The sequence below is a fragment of the Mustelus asterias genome, chromosome 18 (assembly GCF_964213995.1).
Source record: "Mustelus asterias chromosome 18, sMusAst1.hap1.1, whole genome shotgun sequence".
Lineage (NCBI taxonomy): Eukaryota > Metazoa > Chordata > Chondrichthyes > Carcharhiniformes > Triakidae > Mustelus > Mustelus asterias.
Genome location: NC_135818.1, coordinates 65,514,667 through 65,537,193, shown reverse-complemented (window position 1 = coordinate 65,537,193; position 22,527 = coordinate 65,514,667). Strand labels below are relative to the sequence as shown.

General features: G+C 42.0%; 1 protein-coding gene across 1 annotated transcript in view; it reads right to left on the bottom strand.

The window, feature by feature from the left end:
* The window catches only part of lrrc9 (leucine rich repeat containing 9), a 125,733-nt gene that overhangs the window by 27,873 nt on the left and 75,333 nt on the right, over positions 1-22,527 (bottom strand). The window contains exons 15-22 of the mRNA XM_078233126.1: positions 20,837-20,956; positions 16,262-16,453; positions 15,129-15,254; positions 14,176-14,316; positions 12,470-12,647; positions 8,870-9,090; positions 6,859-6,981; positions 4,130-4,260 (exon numbers count right to left, since the gene is read on the bottom strand). Coding sequence (XP_078089252.1) covers positions 4,130-4,260; positions 6,859-6,981; positions 8,870-9,090; positions 12,470-12,647; positions 14,176-14,316; positions 15,129-15,254; positions 16,262-16,453; positions 20,837-20,956 — 1,232 coding nt within the window. The remainder of the gene's footprint in view (positions 1-4,129; positions 4,261-6,858; positions 6,982-8,869; positions 9,091-12,469; positions 12,648-14,175; positions 14,317-15,128; positions 15,255-16,261; positions 16,454-20,836; positions 20,957-22,527) is intronic.

The window sequence follows — 22,527 nt, the reverse complement described above, 5'->3', positions numbered from 1 at the left end:
TGGCCTACTAAATTAAGTGCCTGGCACCTTTACATTTCTTTTTCCATGGCTGCGCATGGGCGACACCTTCAAGGGCACGACTTGTGCCAACCTATGTGGTAACTTCAGTGTTGCTGCACAGCCTAGCCCATAGAGGGAACTGTTTCAGAGCCCCACTTTAGTAAATCTAGTATTGCACCATGGCCTAGGTGCAATGCATTGACGATCTTTACCACTGATTGCCACTGTTGACCCACCACCTGTCTTCAGCTTCCTGGTGGTAATAGCATGTAACACTGTCTAGGAACCAACTCCATCAAGATCCTTAGTGTGACATCTGAAAATCTGGGTGCTCTCACAACAGCTGTTTTAGGCATGTCTCAACTGTCCATGGCATTTTCTGGTGTTGACCAACCAATGTGCACCTCCCTTTAAGAGGTGAGGCTATCTTTAAGTAGCGTCATAGGTATGTAATTTTCAGACTCAAATTAGGCAGGTTATCACCACTGCAAGAGGCATTGGCAGTCTGCTGATTCAATGTTAATGAGATATAGGGACCAATTGCTCTAATTAACGGTGGCAACGTGTTCAGGTGCAGGCTGTGTATGCAATGCCATTTACGGGTGCAAATCAGTGTCCACTCCACAAAACCTGATGCATCATTGCCTAGCGGCGAACTGAAACCTTACATTTCTGGGCACTACACCTGACAAAGGATATACTGGTACTGGAAGGAGTAGAGTGTAGATTAACTAATATGATACCTAGACTTCAATGGTTAATTTATAACATCCACTAAAAAAAGCAGAAACTAGGTTGCATTTCCTGGGATTTATAAGGTTAAGGGATGATTTGATTGAAGTCTTCAAGATATTAAAAGGAACAAAGGGTTATGATATATATATATATATTTAAGTTGTTGCTGTTGTTAAACAAATAAGGTAGATTAGGTGAAACTATTTCTAATAGTTGGTGAGTCTAGGTTTAGGAACATAGGAGAGGCATGGGCCATTTGGCCCATCGAGCCTGCTCCACCATTCAATAAGATGATGGCTGATCTGGTTGTGGTCCCAACTCCACTTTCCTGTCTGTCCCCCATGACCCTCGACTCCCCTGCTTAACAAACATCTGTCTAACTCTACTCAGAATAAATTCAATGACCCAGTCTCCACTACTTTCTGGGAAAAGAATTCCACACATGGGGGCATAGTAAAAAAATGTAGAACCTGACTTTTCAGGAATGAAAATAAGAAACACAAAGGGTGATCAAAATTTGGAACTGAGTTTTGCCAACAGCAATAGTTTTAAAATTAACAACTGATTGGAGATGGGTGAAAGGCATGTGTATCAGAGTAAGGTCATAGATCTAATAACAGGCTTGAATGGGGAAATGGTCAACCTGCTGTTACATGGGCGGCATGGTAGCACAGTGGTTAGCACTGCTGCTTCACAGCTCCAGGGGCCTGGGTTCGATTCCTGGCTTGGGTCACTGTCTGTGTGGAGTTTGCACATTCTCCTCGTGTCTGCGTGGGTTTCCTCCGGGTGCTCCGGTTTCCTCCCACAGTCCAAAGATGTGCGGGTTAGGTTGATTGGCCATGCTAAAATTGCCCCTTAGTGTCCTGGGATGCGTAGATTAGAGGGATTAGTGGGTAAAATATGTAGGGATATGGGGGTAGGGCCTGGGTGGGATTGTGGTCGGTGCAGACTCGATGGGCCGAATGGCCTCTTTCTGTACTGTAGGGTTTCTCTCTGATTTCTCTCTTCTCTCTGACATTCCTATTAAAGCAGCTTAATGGATTCATGTGGTTCTCCTAGTCTTGTGGATAGTGGGTAAATGAACACTATCATAGGATGTGATTTAAGATATAAACCTGGTTAAAATCGGCAAATCTCACATGGTAAAATTACTTCTAACTCCTTAAATACAAATGTGTAATATTGCACTAACATTCCTCATAATATGTGACCTAGAGCAGAATCTGTTAAAGAGAGAGGATAGATGGTAAAGTTGCCATAATTCTAGATCACCAGAGGCTGTTCTCCCCTTTGAGGGAAAAAGCTGACTAGTGGTGATTTAACCTGAAAAATCACCACATCTCAGGCAAGGGGCAAGGTTGAGAAGGCGGAACTTCATGGAATAACCTCAGCCGGTATGGGAATTGCACCCTCGCTGTTGCCCTTGCTCTGCATCATGAACCAGCTATCCCGCCAACTCAGCTAAATCCCCTTCTCATTGGTATCAGATAACCAATTATCTGGTTGGCTGGTACCATCCTTCCACGGCACCTTCTTCTTGCGGGTGCAAAGACAACTGCTCCTGATGGCATTGCTGAGCTGCTAGCCCTCCAACTGGCTGGCAAATCCTGGAGGCAGGCAACCGATTAGTTGTCTACCACATGTAAAATGTAGCCCTGGTCTGAAAGAGTGCCAAAGTGGGACTGTTGCACAATACCTGCCATCAGAATAATGGATAGAATTTTCCGCCACATTCATGGTGTGCTGACGGCGGGTCAGATTTCCTACTGATCAATGTTGGGAAACCTAACTGCATGCATTAGCAAGTAATGAATACTCTTTAAAACACAACTTGCCAGAGTCACTTTTTTCCTCCAACTTACATGTTATGCCAGTAGAAAACTAGACTGGTCTGAAACACAGCCTGATATAAGTGGTGTGCAGCTGTCCACATTCGCTTTGCTCGTCACACCAAGGTGAGTGCAACATTCAAAGTCAACTTGCAACATTGCTGTTCCAGGATGACAACAATGCTGAAGTTACAGTGTTACACCAGCCTGGTGGGGTGTTTGGCTGGATTCTTCACAGTGGGTGCCTTGGGTATGCAGTAGGGCAGCTCATGAAGGGTGCCTTGGATGTGAAATAGGGCAGTTCAAGGTGGGTGCCTTGGGTGTGGAGTAGAGCTTACTGGAGGAGGCTGGAGAATAACGGAGGGAGGTTTGAAGCTAGTCTTGAAGTAGAAATGCAGCACCACCACCTTGAGACCCTGAAGTAATGATACAATTTGATTTGATTTATTGTCACATGGATTAGTATACAGTGAAAAGTATTGTTTCTTGCGCGCTATAGACAAAACATACCGTACATAAGGAAGGAAAGGAGAGACAGCAGAATTTAGTGTTACAGTCATAGCTAGGGTGTAGAGAAAGATCAACTTAATGCGAGGCAGGTCTATTCAAAAGTCTGATGGCAGCAGGGAAGAAGCTGTTTTTGAGTCGGTTGGTACGTGTCCTCAAACTTTTGTATCTTTTTCTCGATGGAAGATGATGAGAGTATGTCCGGGGTGCGTGGGATCGTTGATTATGCTGGCTGCTTTTCCAAGGCAGCGGGAAGTGTAGACAGTGTCAATGGATGGGAGGCTGGTTTGAGTGATGGACTGGGCTTCATTCACGACCCTTTGTAATGCACCTAACCAGCACGTCTTTCGGAGTGTGGGAATCTATTTCCAGGATAAAGAACTTCACAGTGTTGGCAGACATTTCTAGTTAACCTCTAATCAAAGGAGTTATGGCTAAACCTTGATATACTCTTCATGTTCCTTAGGGCCATCTCCGGAACTTGCGACCACACGACTGGGCTATAGAGGGTAATGTGAGTAGTCGGGTGGATGTAACCTTGAGCCCATGAGGTGATGGTGGGCAGAGGAAACAGTGCCATTCCCACCACATGGCTCAGTGAGCAGCTTGCCTATGCATAATTAATGAGGTTTCAAGCAGAAGATCGGGCATGGGAACCCAATTGACTGATCAGCAGGAAAGTCGCCACCAATGTCGCCTGCCGCTGCACTTTGTCTTCAGAACGGAAAATTCCACCCAACATTTTTAATGTGACATACAACACTGTATATAGCCTCTCCAGCTGGCAAAAGGAAATTTAAAACTGCCAACCATATTTTATAAACAAATAAAGTATATACAGTTGATATGATTTGTATTGTGGCAAATCTTCCACAAGTGACATCACTTTTGGCCTGATACAATTGAGAAAGTTCAAAACTTGATCCATGTAATGGCTTGAAAGAGAACTATAGCATTCATAAATGAAAAATCTACCATGGAGAAGGATTTCAGCATTAGAAAAAGCAATGTATCTGGACTCAGAGCTAAAATATTCACACCATGTCAGTATACATTACCTGACTGCTGATTCAGGCATTTCCAACTTCAAAATTTCTGAAAAGTTTGAATGTCCCAGTCTCTCTGTAACCATGTCAGCGGTGAGCCTACCACCAAAAACATCTTTTGCATTTTCCGATTCTGCTGGTTCCTGCACACAAATACAAATTTGAGATTTTAAAGGGCTCTAACTGTATTCAGATATGAATGAGCTTCAGATGTAAAATGCTGCTGCAAATACATAGTTAATTTATAATTATGAAGATGGGTTACAGATCACTCAGGGAGTGTCTGGGTTGCTGTAGCAAAATACACAAATATAAATGTTGTTGTCTGAATCTATGGATTGTGATGTTCGAGGATCCAACTTTCTTTCCATCACATGGCTAACCAGGAATCTCTCCAAATCTTATTGCCTGCTGTTAATGCATGTTGAAAGGATATGTAGGTGGATAATGAACCTATTTGCCAAAGTTACGAATACACTTTCTTTAGCCATCAAGTCCTGAGGCAGGACTCAATCCCAGAATATTTGGGTCAGGTATTACTGATGTGTCACAAGGCCTCCACTATTTATTTATTTATACATACGCGTGCACACATGAGCACACAGACACACAGTTGTTGAGAAAATTGACCATGTCTCCTATGGCTGCATCTACATTCATGGTTTCACCCATTCTCACCACCAGCCTCCCAACCTCCACCCAGTTCAAATGCAAAATATTTCAAGAAAGTACTCAACCTGCAACATGCAAAGGGTTGTGGCTGTTGAGATGCAATTGGGATCCTACATAGGGAAGTATATAGAGAGGAATAAACATAGAAACATAGAAAGTAGAAGCAGGAGTAGGCCATTCGTCCTTTTGAGCTTGCCCAGTCATTCATTTTGATCATGGTGGAGTTCAGAAGAGTGAGGGATGACCTTATTCAAACATATAAGATCCTGAGGGGGGTTGACAGGGTGGACGTTTTCACTAGTGGGAGAGTCTTGAAAAAGGGGACGTAACTACAAGATAAAGGACCGGTCATTTCAAACTGAGCTGCGTAAAAATTTCTTCTCGCAATGGGTGGTGAACCTCTGGAATTCTCTGCCCCAATGGGTGGTGGAAGATGGATCATTATAAGTATTTAAAGTGGAGGTGGATACTCTGCAGAGGGTAATGCACAGAGATGAACACAGATCTCTGCAAATCTCTGCAGACAGGCTTGCATAAAGTCCCTGTGCAACATGAATAGAAAAAGTCACTTCTTAGCCACTGAGAGTAAAATCCAGGCCATTAATGTTAAATTATTGTAAAATCTAACAGCACACTGAGTGTAAGTTCTGTTTTTTGAAAATGTTATAAGAAAACCACCTGTGATGTAGTAATATTCTATGTACCATAACTGACTTCTGGAATTTCTAAAAGCCAATAGGTGTATGGAAAATTCAGTTTTTTGCTCACTGCCTCCTAAACATGTGTCTGGGTGGCCAGCTGTCCCAAATGCAGATGTACGGCATTTGTCCTCCTTTCCTCCAAGGTCTCCAGTGCACTCTTGGAAAACCTTGGGGCATGCATTTCCAGCCATTCTTCAATCTTTTACAGCACAGATTCAGATCGCAAAAAACTCTAACCCCTTCTTGCAGCCACAGTGTACCTCCCCTTCAGGAGATAGAAGCTGCCTTTTAAGTAGCACCAGCCAATTGCAACTCTGCTGATGCCTGCACCAGTGGACAGCGTAGGTAGCACTGGCTACATGTAGCAATCATATGACCAGCAGGCAATACAAATTAATCATGTTGCCTGGAACATAATGACTGGACACAGTTAATTGTGCAGCGTGGATCCCCACATCCTTTTTCGGGTCTTATCCATTTTGATTGCCTTTAACTTTTAATTTTGATAATATTTCCATTTAATTAAAAATGTTCTTTATATTAGACCTGATGGCTCATTTTCCCATTTAGTTCCCAAAACATTTTCTAGAAACACAGTACTGTCTGATTATTTTCATCCAGATACTGAGTTTGTATCTGCATGTCTTTGTTTGTATTTGAGGGAAAATTAGTATTAATCTAAAACAATGCATTTGTCATTGTGGAGAAGTCGTGTATTTTTCAAATTTACTGAACTAGTTATTCATCAATTAAAAGCATACAAGCCGAATTTCCATATTTTAGGAGCTATGAGAGTATTTTTGTATTGCTAATTCTTTTATGAAAATATCCACTCCTTGGTGATACAGTTCCATGGATTCTGTTCACCCTGTTGTTCATATTCAAGTCTCGTCAGCAAAAATCAATAGACTATCTGACTGCAGAGATGTAACAGCCAGATCCAACCCTCTCTTCACCTAATGTGATTAGGTAACTCAGTGCAGACTGGCAATCAAATCTGAGACCTTCTTAGGTTAATGTAATAATTGCGAGGCTCTACAATTATTTGACCGCTGAAAGTAACTGAATTATTTATTTGAAGCAGACTATATACAAAGGAGACAGCAAAGACTTCCATACGTTTCGACTACCGTGGGGCAACTGTCAGAGCTCAACCGCCATTCTCCAATCGCCACCCTTTAACCACTGTAATCTGAGCTTGGACTCGAGCTCCACCTCCGCTCTGCGCTCCGCCACCGTGTATCATACTGTATTGCACTATCACAGTTAACTACTTTGGACAGTCAAGACAGGCAGCTACATGAGTGTTATAGACTTAGACCATAACGAAAAAAAAAACATTTTTATAGCAAGTGAGCATTAACGAACCACTATATTTCCATCAAAGGCTCTCAATGAAGGAAGGTGATAGATGACGAAGAGGCGATAATGTTCCTGTTTATAAACCACTGGGTTTCCATACAAGTCTAATATGACAAGATTCTCCATTCCCTAAAAACATAGAAGATTCGTTAAAGAAAGCAAAGCATATTATAATTTAAAAGATCTAAAATAACCTTCTACAAATATATAGTGCTTTATGTTATGGAATGCCCCACAAGAGATAATGGTCAAAGCTGAAAAAATAATGGCCCGTAACTTCCATGGAGTGGCAATCTGCGGCAGATTGCTACTCTCTACAGACTTACCCTTGCTGTTATTGCACAACTCCTGTCACGCCCAACCTTCCATACTCAGGCTGGACGAGACAGGAACTGTTTGTGCAGTGCACCAGCAGCATCAGTGCAAAGTAACTATGGCCCAGAGGTAGGTCACGCCCCCTTTTTATGGCAGTGGCGGGGGTCAGAGCCAGAGGGGTTGGGGTTTGGGGTCAGAGCCGGAGGGGATTTGTAGGGGATGAGGGAGTGGGGGGTTGGACCAGAAGAGATGGGGGGTGTCAGAGCCAAAGTGTGGGGCCAGAACTGGAGGAAGAGTCAGACCAGGAGGGGGGTGAGAGGGTTTGGGGGGGGGGGGGGGGGGGGTGAGAGGGTTTGGGGGGGGGGTGGTTTGGAGCTGGAGTCGGAGGAGGATTGGGAGGGATGGGTTGAACTGGGAGGTGAGGTCAGAGCAGGAGGGGGAGGTGGGGGCCAGGTGTGAGTAGGGAACGGAGCTGGATGGGAGTTTGAAGTCAGAGCGTGGGGTCATGTGGTGTGTCCCCTGTGAGGCTGGGTCAGGGTGTTTAGATAGTTACTCTAGTCAGAAGGCAATTGTTTTCCTTTTAACTCTTTCAGAGTAATTATCAGGGTAAAACTGGCAGAACCATCTGGTTGGCAATTTCAATTGCTTCTGTTGGATGGGTCCCAGCCCAGCCCAATTGTCCAGAGGAAGTTAGTACCTCTGGGGAATTGCCGGGTAAACTCTTATGTAGGAACTTCCTGGAAATATTCCCCAGCACATCATTGCGGTACCCCCCAAATACGATGCTGGGAAACCTGGAAGTTACAGGCCAATAGCTTTTAGAAGTGCATAAATCATAGAAGCTTAAAGCATAGAAAGGGACCACTTTGCCAATTGTGGCTGTTGGAAAGAGCTATCCAATTAGTTCCACTCCCCTACTCTTTTCCCATTACACTCCATTATTTTCCCTTTAAGAATTCATCCAATTCCCATTTGAAGGTTACTATTAACTCTTCTTCCATCACTATTCCAGATCATAATAATCCACAGCATATTTCACCTCAAACCTCTGGCTCTTTTGCCAATTACCAAAAATCTGTGTCCTCTGCTTTCTGATCCTTCTGCTAGCATGAACATTTGCTCTTTATCTAATCTTTCAAATCCCTTTATGATTTTAAACACATCCATTAAAAGTCCCCTTATCCTTCTCTGCTCTAGAACAATCCTAGTTTATCTAGTATCTCCATGTAATTGAAGTCCCTCCTCCCTGGCACCATTCTAGAAAATCTCCTCTGCACCCTCTCCAAAGCCGTGTGATGACACCTAGAAACAGACACAATACACCAGTGATTTCTATAAAAGTTTAGATTTTAAAGCAACGTCCTTGCTTTTGAACTCTATTTAAAAATCCAAGGACCATGTATGTTTTTTTTTAAACTGGTTCATCAACTTGTCCTGCCACTTTCAAAGATTTCTGAGTATAAATCCCTGGATCATTCTGTTCCTTGAACCACTTTTAAAAGTCTACCACTTAGTTTATATTGCCTCTCCTCATTCTTTCTTCTAAGATGCAGCATTTCACATTAAAGAAAATGTTCAAAGATTAAGGAAAAAGAAGGGGTTTGGGATTGAATGGATAGTTCTGTCAGAGAATGCAAATGTAGCGAAGAAATGAAAAACTTCTCTTTTGCAAATTGTCTATTAATGTACAAATTGTATTCACCTTTAAATGGTAGATCTCACAGTTATTATGTATGAGATTGTTTCCCAAGTACAGTTCGATTAGGGTGTATATTTTCTGCAAACTGCGTAGTGAACAAATTTTGTTGCTTTCTAGTGACAAGTAATGGAGATGCGTTAACTTATCTAGACCAGAGCCTTCCAAATTTTTCAACTGATTATTACCAAGATTCAATCGAGTCAGCTTGGTCAGCTTTGAAATCCCTATTAAAATCAAAAATAAATACATAAATAAATAATCTTGCAGAGAGCAAAAAATAAACAACTTGCATGGATTCAGATCCTTTCACATTCTAAAATTCCAGCCAAAGACTTACTGTTGAAATTTAGTCATTGTTGCAATGTAGGCAAATACACCAGTCAATGTGCACGGAGTAATGCCTAATAAAAAGCCATCAAATAAATGACCAATCTGTTCCGGTTAAGCAATTGTTAACGTGGATCCTAGGGGAACACCTCCCCCTTAATCAACATGAAACATTGGCCTCAATTTTGCACTTGTTGGGTGCAAAATGTATTTCTGGCCACAATTGGTCCGAGAATGTGATTTCACGCTCGCTGGCCAATTAACGGACAGCCAGCTAGAAATGTACATTGAGAGAGGCTCAGCACTGCCGAGGGGGCAGAAAGAGAGTGGATGTGAAGAAAAAGGAGGATGGGGGCTGGTGCTTCCAGTAGGCCCACTCAAGGTGGACAGCTACTACAGAGCTGTCTCAGGCAGCTGCAGATCCCTACAAATTGAATGTGATGAAAAACATTCACAATCTGTGTCAAGGCAGCACATTCAAACATCTGACAACAGAACTCAGGAAACCTTAGTCCCCAGACAAGTTTTTAAATTTTATTGCAGTCCTGGCCAAGTGGCTCTCCCACCAACCATAATAGTGGATAGGCCGTGTGAAAACACTTTTAATTGATTATTTAATAGGCCTAATTGCCCACTTAATTGTTGGCGGGCATGCTTCTAACTCCCATGTTGACTTGCTGACTTAAATATCGTGCAAGTGCGCAATGATGCGGGACATGTGATTGCATGCACTTCCAGGTCGTGGGCGTGCACTGCAACATTGCCCAGGCAACGTAAAAGTCTGGCCATTAACTTTGTTTCTCTCTCCACATTTACTCAGACTGTATAGGTTGAATGGTTTTGTGTTGTAGGATCAAGGCAGTTGGCATGTTGGACTTTATTGCAAGAGGGTTGGAATACGAGGAGGAGAAAGTCTTGCTAAAACTGTACAGCAGTTTGGTGAGACCATACTTGGATTAGTGTGCGCAATTTTGGTCTCCTTATTAAGGAAGGATATACATTAAATTGTGTGTCATCTGGCACTCTGCCAACTGGAATTCTCTACTAACTAGAATTTCTGATGTTACCCTAATTTAAATTGTCACCTTACCAACCAAAAGCAATAACAAAGTTATCTGGAACCCATATCTGTGTATTGTATGATTGTATATTGTAGTTTATGTTTTAATGTAACATTAAAGATTTAGAAATAAAGTGAATACTGTTCTTTACTCCCGAGTACTTGCTTATTAGATCATGCTACAGGTATTGTGATGCATTCCATTTGTAAATGGTACTATTCATTAACCAGTATTTTTGGTTTATTCCCCAAGTGTTTCAGATATAAAGGTTTACTGTATTTGCCGAGTAAAGCAGAAAGGGTTGTCCTATGATGAGAGGCTGATTAAGTTAGGCCTATACTCTCAAGAGTAAGAAGACTGGAAGATTTAATTGAAATATACAAAATTCTGAAGGAGCATGACAGTGTAGAACATGGGGCCACAAGAGCATCCCCTCAGGATAAGGGGACAACTATTATGTCTGAGGTGGGAAGAAATTTATTCACTTAGACGATTGTGACTCTTTAGAATTGTCTGGTCCTGGATGCTCCATTGCTGAGCATCTTTAAAGTTGGGATCAAGGCTGGAAACAAAGAGTAAGAATAAATGGATCATCTTCCGAATGGCAGGCAGTGACTAGTGGGATACCACAGGGATCAGTGCTAGGACCCTAGCTATTCACAATATATATTAATGATTTAGATTAGGGGACTAAATGTAATATCTTTAAATTTGCAGTTGACACAAAGTGGAAGGGTGAGCTGTGATGAGGCTGCAGAGATGCTTTAGTGTGATTTGGACAAGTTAAGTGAATGGTCAAATGCAATATAATGTGGATAAATGTGAGGTTATCCACTTTGGTAGCAAAAAAAGGAAGGCAGATTATTATCTGAATGGCTATAGATTGGGAGAGGGGAGCGTTCAATGAGATCTGGATGTCCTTGTACACCAGTCACTGAAAATAAGCATGGAGGTGCAGCAGGTGTTAACGAAGACAAATGGTATGTTGGCCGTCATAGCAAGAGAACTTAAGTACAGGAGCAAAGATGTCTTGTTATAATAATACAGGGCCTTGGTGAGGCCACATTTGGAATATCATGAACAGTTTTGGTCTCCTTATCTGAGGAAGGAGGTTCTTGCTATAGAGAGAGTGCAGAGAAGGTTTCCCAGACTGATTTCTGGGATGGCAGAAATGATGTATGAGGAGAGATTGAGTCGGTTGGGATTATATTCATTGGAGTTTAGAAGAATGAAGGGAGATCTTACAGAAACCTATAAAATTCTAACAGGACTAGACAGGGTAGATGCAGGAAGGATGTTCCCGATGGTGGGGGTGTCCAGAACCAGGGGTCATAGTCTAAAGATATGGCGTAAACCTTTTAGGATTGAGATGAGAAGAAATGTCTTCACCCAGAGGGTGGTAAGCCTGTGGAATTTGCTACTACAGAAAGCAGTTGAGGCCAAAACTTGTGGGGGGAATTTTCCCATCCTGCCCACCATGGGAATCGGAGCGGGCAGGGGGCGAACCACGCAAAGATCCATTGTCGTCGGGCAAGATTCTCCGGTTTTGGGGTGAGCGTGACTGCAGAATCCCACCCTATATGTTTTCAAGATGGGGGTAGATATAGCTCTCGGGGTGAAAGGAATCAAAGGATATGGAGGGAAGATGGGATCAGGTTACTGAGTTGGATGATCAGCCATGATCATAGTGAATGGTGGAGCAGGCTTGAAGGGCCAAATGACTTACTCCTGCTCCAATTTTCTTTGTTTCTGTCTCTCATGGAACTAAAGGATAAGGGGAGCAGGCAAGAAAGTAGACTTGACGTAGCAGATCAGCCTTGATTGTGTTGAATGGAAGGAACAGGTTTGAGGTGCCAAATATTCTACTCCTATATCTTATGAAATCACACCACCAAGAGAAGGAACAGCCAGTATCCATGTTGCACCGTACGTCTCAGTAGAAAAAAAGTGCTTTGTTCACTTTCAGTCAACAAATCAGCAGATCGTTTCAGGTTCTCTCTAGATGTGCATGTTTATTTGGAAGAGGTGAAAAAGTATTCTTGAACTACAAACATGTGAGTCTTGACATGTTTGCTTGAAGAATCTCCTACATTGTTGAGTGCAGAAGCTGCTAGTTTTATTTTGGAATTGTAAAGTTTTGTTCGCCAAGTAGTACAGGGAGAAATAAATCCAAGATCTGAAAAAAATGAAAGTTTTGTGAAAATCCAACCACTACCTTCGAGTTCAGAAATGAAGTTGTCTTCCAGAGAAAGTTCTTCAAGTTGGAGGCAGTGATCCAATCCTTCAAATCTGCGGATGCTGTTGTTGTTAAATGAAGCCCAGCGCAAATTCTGCAGCCTGTCTAGATTAGTGAGTTGTGAAAGATTCTGTCCGTCTAAATTTAAGGTAGTAATCTGTACACAAATTGCAAATCAAAATATTAAAGGAATTAGACAAATAATGATTTATTTAACTTTTAAAAAAAAACAAAATGTAAATTCACATGTACTGGTGCTAAGGGTGAAAAAAGGTTTGTTTTTAACTCCCTGGTCAAAACATCCAGATGTTTCATAATTAATTAACCATGTAAATAGATAACACACATTTGAATTAGGTTTGTAGATTTCTTGTGGGCTGTTATTACATTACAGTAAGTTGTTGATGTTGTAGTTGCCTTCCTGAAAAGTGCAACTTTAAGTGAAACGCCATCAGATTTTCTGTGGCACAGTGGTTAACACTGCTGCCTCACAGCGCCAGGGGCCTGGGTTCGATTTCCAGCTTGGGTCACTGTCTGTGTGGAGCTTGTTCTCCCCGTGTCTGTGTGGGTTTCTTCTGGGTACTCCGGTTTCCTCCCACAGTCTGAAAGACGAGCTGGTTAGGTGCGTTGACCCGAACAGGCGCCGGAATGTGGTGACTAGGGGAATTTCACAGTAACTTCATTGTGATGTTAATGTAAGCCTTACTTGTGACTAATAAATAAATAAACTTTTTTAAAGGTAAGTGCTGTAGTTAGGTCTGTAGGATATGGTAATAAAAGTAGTTAGGTTCTGTAGGATCTTTCCCATCAGAAAAAAAAAACAAAACATTCTAACCTGCATGTTGAAATATTTCAAATAATTAAATTTCTATATTTATAAATCAAATAATTCTTAAAACAAAACAAATTTTATAACGTAAGAAATATGATTATTGTTTCTATTTAACTTCCCTGATCCCCCAGCTGCCATCAATGGTGCATGCCGAACCTCCTGCGTGCCACACATCCAGCTCCCTGACACTCCCTCTCACTGTCAAACCTCCCACTCACCTCGTCTCTCTCCCGCCCACACACTGTCAGCAAGGGCTCAGGAAATGAACAGCAGGAGCCAGGAAGAGCAGCTTCAAGTTGCAGGGTTGCAGATGTAAGCCCCAAGCTTGGGAGATGGCAGGAGGGAGGGTTGTCAAGAGGGAAGTGACCAAAAGAGTCAGCAGCTAGAGGGAAGGTCAGCAGTGAGAAGGAGTGTTGGCAGCGACTGGGAGAAAAAGTCAGAGAGAGAGAAAGGTTGTTCCAAAATGGTGATTACTGGGTGATACAACCCTACTTCAGACCCAATGTGAAACAAGGTTAAAACTAAGCTCCCAGTATTAAACACAAATACCAACCCTACTAAATGAATGGCATTTAAAGCAGAATGACTTAAAAATGAGGACTTACTGCATTTCCATTAATCTCAGATATGTATATAACTATTGTACTTGAAAAACTTTTAGGATACTGCAATAATTTTATTTAACAACCAACTGGTTGAAACAATAGACTTAATATCAATTAAATGGATAGTCCAAGTTGAGAAGCTATTATTCTGGAACCAAATCCTACACCAGCAGGGACTTATTTTAATGATGCATTTTTTTTCCAACTCTGTAATCTTAACTAGTGATACTTCAAATGTTATTACAAACCTTAGGAAACCAGAAGGTGGTTTGGTCGACAGATGAATTTGGTTTCATTTTGCTTAGCTGAGTCAGGTTCTGAGCAGAGTTCATTAAACTGAGGCATCGAGGGCGCTCTTCATCAGTCCGTGAATGGGTTAATAAAGAAAGCTGGCAGAGAAGGGAAAAAGGATTTTAGCTTAAGTGATGAAAACCATGTTGAATGTAATAACTCAAATCAACTTGTGTACATTTGTAAATTTTATCCCATTACCACTGTTTCCATCGCCTTCTGCAGTCACTGTCCCAGGTTGATTTTTGGTAAACTTGACATCCTATTTTACCCCAAGCTGAGCTTCAGACACTGTGTTGTGGAATCCTCCCATAATTTGTCAGTGCGTCAGGCTCAGACTGAAAATCAACCTGTATCTCTCCAGATGCACTGACGAGTTTTTAGACCAGATCTTGAGTCACTGACAAAAAAACAAATTGGGGGTGTGGTTTACACAGCAGTCTGGTGGGGTGGGACCGACCAGAGCAAACCGACTTCACAGAGATCAGGGCGCCATCTTTAAAGGGCGCCCCAACCATCACAGGGGAAAAACCCCCTATCTCCTTACTTTAACTGAAACAAGGAATGACATTAGATCTGGTACAATCAAAACTGATATTCATAAAGTCTTTATGTTACATGGAGTTTTACTAATAATAAAACATAATAAAGATAGTGATCATGCCATTTCTACATTGTCAGGTAGCATATTCATCTTAAGCATGGAAATATGAAATTTGTATTTTGCAAATGGAATTTATTAATATTTAAATTTAAAATAATTTGAAATAAAAGTAAACCATTGATGAGATAATGGATAGGCACAGCCCAAAAAGGAAAGTCAAGTTAATAGAAAACAAATGTTCTCCGATTTTATTGTAGACGGTTAAAAGAAAGTCAGAGGAGAAGTCAGTATCAACATTGGTCATACCTGTGTAAGCCTCGATTCAGCAGTAATACGCAGGGCTGCTAAAACTTCTTCCTCCGTTACAATGCACCCATCCAGATAAGTGAGAGCCTTTAATTGGCCAATGATTATCGGGCGTAACAATGCAGGCTGTTTAAAAATTTGACATGGGCAAAAAGAATGATAAGACTTACTGGAGTTAAATAAGTTACAGTTTTTTTTAAAAGCAGAACTATATTGACAACTGTACTGTAGAAACATGCAATGCAATAACTGAAAGTATGCAACAGAATTAGTATTTAATTAGTGAGCTGTAATTTTCAAATTAATGGATCGCCATGTCTGTCTTCACCAGCTGGAAACGCTGACTAAACATACACAACATCACGTGTAGAAGCTTATGTTACCTAAATATAAACTTGTATATTGATGATGTTTGTATTGATGATCATAAGGCAATCTAGCAACCTTACTGATTTATTATTCAAATAAAACTACAAATATAACTAATGTAGATTTAGCTCTTCCATTTAATAGAGATTGGGAACTCAACAAAAGTGAGACTTAAATCTACATCTCTCCATTCAAACAAAGAAAGAACAAAGAAAAGTACAGCACAGGAACAAGCCTTACTCGGTCTGTATCCCTCTATTTCCTCCCTATTCATGTACCCATCCAAATGCCTCTTAAATATTGTTAATGTGCCTGCTTCCACCACCTCCTCTGGCAGCACATTCCTGGTACCCACCACTCTCTGCGTCCAAAACCACCTTCGCACATCTCCCTTAAACTTTTCACTCTCACCTTGAACCAGTGCCCCTTGTAATTGACACTTCCATCCTTGGGAAAAGCCTCTGACTATCCACCCTGTCTGTGCCTCTCATAATTTTGTAGACCTCTATCAGGTCTTCCCTCAGGCTCTGTCTTTCCAGTGAGGAAACGGCATAGGCAAGAAAAATACCAGCTTTCCATACAAGTTAAACAATGTATGGAACTGAATCAAAGCATTGAAAATGGTTGGGTCCGTGCATTATTTAAACATGCTCTCTAAGATGAAAAAAAATTAAGGCATATTTTAAATTTAAAATGATCTGAATTCACACTTCTTTGTTTAAGAGTTGGCAATCTTAATGATTTAAACAGCCAGTGGAAAATACCTTTTTCCATCGATTATGACGGACATCGAGTGTAAGGAGCTCTAATGTATGTTTACGAAGGACTCCAATTTCTTCTTTAATGTAAGTTAGTTGATTCCAACTCAGATCCAAATATTTGAGATTTTCCGCTCCATTAAAACCATCTAATGTTATCAACCGGTTGTGGCTAGCATCCAAAAATGTAAGGTGAGGCTGCAGAATTTTAAAACACTGGATTCAGAATGAGACAAACAAACAAACACAGTGGTTTCCTTGATGTCAGGAAAGAAATAAGGTCAAAGAAATTAACAGCAAAAAATTTAAATCTCCATCTTAACTAATGCATATTGGACTTTTGCACCTTCACCCAAAGTAACTATTGGCACTGGAAGATTCTGCCATAACACATGTAGAGATGTGCTGCTAACTTCAAGATGAATAAGTATCTCTAGTTCTCAGCGAGAACAACTCGTATTTATATAAAACCTTTAATCTTGTAAAACATCCCAAGGACCATTTTCAAACAAAATTAACACTGAAAACATTACGACAGATGACCAGAAACATGGTAAAAAATAAAGTAGATTTTTAAGAATGTCATAAAGGTGGAGGGAGCGGTAAAGAGGTGGTGAGGTTAATGGAAGGAATTCCAGAGCTTGAACTTAACCTGCCTAAGAGGTCAGAATTGGAGGAGCTTGGAGATCTCAGAGGGTGGTGGGGTTGTAGATTACAACGATAGCATAGGGTGAGGCCAAGGGGTGATTTGAGAAACAAAGTTAAGAACTTTAAAATCAACGCACTGGATTTTCCGGCCATTCCAACCGGTGGGAGCTTCTGGCCCCCTCATGGTGACACCCCACCATGGGTTCCCCAGTGGCAGAGGGTGCGAACAACGGAAACCCCGTTGGCAGCGGTGGGTCCAGAAGATCCCACCTCTCGCTAATGGTGGGCCACCTCCGCCGTCGCAAAACAGGTCATGAGGGGGATGGGCAAATTCCGATTGTGTTGTTGGAGTGGAAGAAAGCACAGGTCACAGGCGTGATGGATAAGCAGGACTTGCTTAGAATACAAGTCGCAATATTTTAGATGAAACCAAGTTTATGGAGGGTGCAGGATGGGAGGTTAGCCAGCAAAACATTGAAATTGTCTCAGCTAGTGATAACAAAAGTACGGATGCAGGTTTCATCAAAGATAAACTGAGGTAGTTGTGGAAGGGGAGATGAAGGCCCAGCACCAAAGTTCAGTGACGTCTTCCTGTGCATCCTCGTGGACCATGTCGAGGTTTGCAAGAATATACTATACCAGCCTAATGGGAGGAGTAGGCCAAGCAGGGAAACCAACTCTGCGTGGGCACAGGTAGCCAATGCTGTCAGTGTACACAGGGTGCGTAAGAAGTCGGCCATATAGTACCAGAAAAGGATGAATGACCTAATGTGCTCTCCCAGGGTATCTCATCAGATGGTTGCATAGACCACAAAGACACCTATATATCAGCACAAAAGAGCCTCAGTGGCAATGGAATAATTGTGCCTCACAGTCCCTCTGCAGTGGAGTCAAGCAGGACCATGCCATTGGCAATGGGGAGTTTGGACATGGGCATCCACCTAGTAAGGACTCATCCAGTCCAAAGAAACAGAGGGTCAAATATGTATTCATGTTGGAAGCAGCTGATGTGGTCACTTGCACGCTTCTCTCTCACTTACAGGTAACCCCAGGAAGAGGCCAGGACCAGAGAAGGACTCGTGTCAGGCTTCAGCACCAACCACAGCCTCAGCCCAGAGAAGCCCAGGAGAGAACAGAAGACGAAAGCAGTATGTACACTTACAGATGTTGCAACAGACATGTGCACCCTCCATCAGCTTAGGAATATACATCTCGATGGGTATTACTGCTAGGTTAGAAAGGGTGTCACAATCTGGTGGTCACCACACTGACATGAAACCGCAGCAGGAAGAGGCTGGTAAGCCAAGTTCACCGGCTCTCAAGGCTGCTGAGGAAGTGGCATCAGTGATCGCTGAGTCCCCTGGCGAGCCTTTGATTTTGGCCTTCCAATTTGTGGAGAGTCAGCAAGAGGCTAAGCAGCATCAGGAAGAGATGTTGGAAGCCTTCAAAAGAATGCTATGTGGGTGGGAGGAGTCAGTCTGCCTGCTCTCTTGATGAAGTGCTGCCCACATGTGCACACACTGATATCTCCATAGGGAGGTTGGCAGTTGCCATGGAGACCCTTGTCCAGTAGAAGGTCCAATTTCTGCTGGAGATGCACCCAGACCTGCACTCCATCATGGCAGTCTTCAGTGCATTCTTGCAATGGCAACTCAAGATGGGGACAAGACACCTCAACCTCTCTTCTTCCCCTCAAGGAATTAGGCCGGGATCTGGAGCACCCAAAAAGACGAGGAACACACTTGGGTCATCCACTCTGAGTTTGGCTGCTCCCTCCGAATCCCCTCAGCCTGTGATCCCTTCAGCCTCGTCCTCTGGCCTCACAGAAAGACAGACAAAAGAAGCCAGGGCCCTCCAGGCCATGGCTCGCCAGAGTACGACAGCTTAAGTCATCAAAGGCAACAGGGGCAAACCGCTCCATAGCTGCCTCCCTCCCTGATGCAGATGTCAGGGCAACACCTAGAAATGGTAGGCAAAGAAAAATCAAGAAATTTGGCTCATAACTTATTGCACAAGTGAACACAGTAATTATCACAAATTAAACAAACGCAAATGAAAATATTAACTTTCACCAGAGTGAATTATCACCCCTTGGAATGACATTTTTATTTGATTTTTTAAGTTTCCCATGAAGTTTTAATTTTTTGTTACAGCGCCCCACCATGGGCTGTCACTCCCTCTCATTTTTGATCTTTAATTTATTGATTTTTGTTTCATCAAGAGTACCTTAACTCTCACTGCATAATGTTTACTGGTTGCTGTCAGCATCCTCCTAAAGGCTTTACTAGACACCCCACTCCAAGCAGGTCTCTTGCGCACAACCAACCCCGCAACTGAATCTGCAGGGTCCGTGGCAGGGTTTTTCAGAGCCTCATGCAAGCATTCGCCTGCACATACTGAGCCTTCATCCATCATACGCATGACATGAAGAATATATTGGAAAGGCTGGCTATACTTAGAACAGATAAGCAACCTGATCCAGATGGCTTGCATCTCAAGTTGCATAAGGAAGTCGGAGTGGAGATTTTGGAGGGGTTTGCCATCCTCTCCCCAGATATGAGAAGGTGCTAGTGGATTGGAGAATGTCAAATGAGACATTCTTTTTCAAGAAAGGCTGCAAGGACATTCCCAGTAATCACAGACCAGTCAGTTTAAAATCAGTGGTGAGTAAACTTTCAGGAACATTAATCAGGGGGGAAAATAACGAAGAGGCACTTGGATCGGGTAGAGTTAATTAGAAGAGCCAGTAAGGATTGATTTAAAAAAATTGATCATGCTTTATTAATTTAACTGAGCCTGAATTAAATAATATATATGGTTGATGAAGGGAAAAGCTATGGATGCAGTCTATATGAATTTTATTCAGGTTTGTATTTGTAACGAAGTATGTTAGCAGCAAGTTTAAAATATACTTTACTGTTACCAAGTTAGTTTGTTATTAGTTAGATCAAAGATTGAGCTACATCTATTCTTGGCCATCTGCCCAGACCATGATAGAAAATGTTAGACTCCTTACTTTGGCTAATAAGTCTAATGTCCTTTAGGGAAAGAAATCTGCTGTCCTTACCTGGTCCGGCCTACATGTGACTCCAGAGCAACAGCAATGTGGTTGACTCTCAACTGCCCTTGGGCAACTAGGGATGAGCGATAAATGCTGGCCAGCCAGCGACACCCATGTCCCACAAATGAATTTTTAAAAAGTAGATCACCTTCCAAAAAAGGTCACTGGGGGGGATATTATATCTTTAACGTTTTCCTCTTGTGCTGGCCTTTGGAGTGGTGTCAGCACCCTCTTCAGATGAAGGCAGTTAAAGAGACCAAGTTGATATAACGAAAACTTGCACAAGATACAATAATAAACTTGCAGAGTCTTCCGAGTGCTCTTGAGGCATTGGCCTTTGATATATTAAAGTATACAAGATGGTTGATGGCGCAGTAAGTGTGCCTGAGGAGCAACCTGACCTCCTAGGCAGGCCTCCTTTTCCTCCTCCAGGAACCCGTGCGTGTGATATTACACTGGCCTTTACCAAGGTTTGTGTAAGGCAACCAAACTGAAAGATAAAAACCTTTCCAAATTACATTATTCGATTCTGTCACACTGGGATGTACCACTTTATAGGATGTCAGTCCTTCCATTATCCTTTCTAAAATGTTGGTTGGCTAACTTCCATAGGTGGCAACATGCACTACTCCCACCAGCCTATCATGCTGTTTGTTTTAATGCAACATTGAAACCAGCATCTTATCAGTTTCTGGGCAGTGAGCTGTGCGTTGACCAGAAGTGATTTTGCAGTGAAACATGAATAGGGAATCAGAATGTGTGAATCTCTGCCATTCTTATAGTTGCCAACACTGATTTTGCATCAGCCAGCACCACCATATGTTAATTCCATGCTGGAAATACTTAAAGCTTTAAAGTTTGTAAATTCTTACCAGATTTGAAATGTCATCCAGCTGTACAAGTTCATTGAAGCTGACAGTAAGTTGCTGCAAATTTATCAGTTTGGAGATACCCTTTAGCTTACTCAGACTGTTTCCATGTAAATTCAAAATCTATATTATGACATACGTGAAAAATAAACAAAGTAAGTTTTAAAGTTACATCTCTGTGCAATATGGCATACCTATTTTGCAATAGGCAGATGTTTTCATGAATAACAGATTCCTATGTTTTCATGTTGTATCTCGAAAGATAGTCCATGCTTTAACATGTGGAGTGAAGGTCAGTAACCCCTCTCACACCATAATTATAAAACACAACCATTTTACTTGAAGGGTTTTGTTGCACTAAAATCCATCAACATTACTTAGCCTTTATTAACACCACTCAAAGGTAGCTCTTAATTGCAACATGATAATGGGAGCAATGAGGTTCCCATAATGACAAACTAAAAAAAAATGCATATTATCAGAAATGATTAAAAGTACATTATTTGATTTGTAAAAGTAAATCACACATTTTTCTTCATTTTAACATGCTTCAGATACTGTAAGAGTAAGTCTACACTTTCAAAAGAATGTTGCATTCTTAATAAGTTGTGACATGATATTGGGGACTGGCAAGTAATTCTCCCTTTCCAAGCCACCAAAGGGTTCTTGCACGATAGAACATTCAACCTATAGTGTAGTGCTGGCTCGCTGCTATTCTCACTCACTTGCCTCTTCACTGTCCCCTGCAAATCTTTTCTTTTCAGATAATTACCTAATTCCCCTTTTGTGGTAACTTGACAAAGGTAGACAAACACGTTTGGGTGCTTAAATCTTCTTTACTTACAAAGCTATAAAATAAACAGTACAACATAGATATAGAACCTGGCAGCAGGTCCCTCGTGGTTACAATAATAATCCGCTCAAGCCCCCGCTCCCGACAATGTCACGCGCGCACGCTCACACTTACTAAAGACATCAGTATACATATTCAAATAGGAAAATGCTTAGTATACCCAGTATAACACTCTACACCACTTTTCCTTAAGGGGGATTGAAATTAGGGGAGGATAGAAATATAAATCACACTCATCTCTCAACTATACATCAATCTTTCAGGAACTTTGCAACTATGCTGTGACCTGCGCAGTACCGCTGGCGACTCAGTCAACACTGGTGAGACTTGTTTCAGTGGAGCTGGACTTGTGGGTATAATGTACACAATTTCATACTGGTAGGTTGACGATGTGAGATCCCAGTGCTGCATTCTGGCCGAGGCCATGGGGGAAATACACCTGGCTTCACTAAAAAGGCTCATCAGTGGTTTGTGGTAGGTATATAAGTGAATGGATAACCAGGGACGTAGTGGTTAGCACTGCTGCCTCACACCGCCAGGGACCCGGGTTCGATTCCCGGCTTGAGTCACTGTGCGGAGTCTGCACGTTCTCCCTGTGTCTGCGTGGGTTTCCGCCGGGTGCTCCAGTTTCCTCCTACAAGTCTGAAAGATGTGCTGGTTAGGTGCATTGGCAATGCTTAATTCTTCCTCAGTGTACCTGAATAGGCACCGGAGTGTAGCGACTCGGGGATTTTTATAGTAACTTCATCGCAGTGTTAATGCAAGGCTATTTGTGACACTAATAAATAAACTTTTTAAAAGGTACTGATGAAACCGTTTCACAGCAAAAACAATGGCTAGC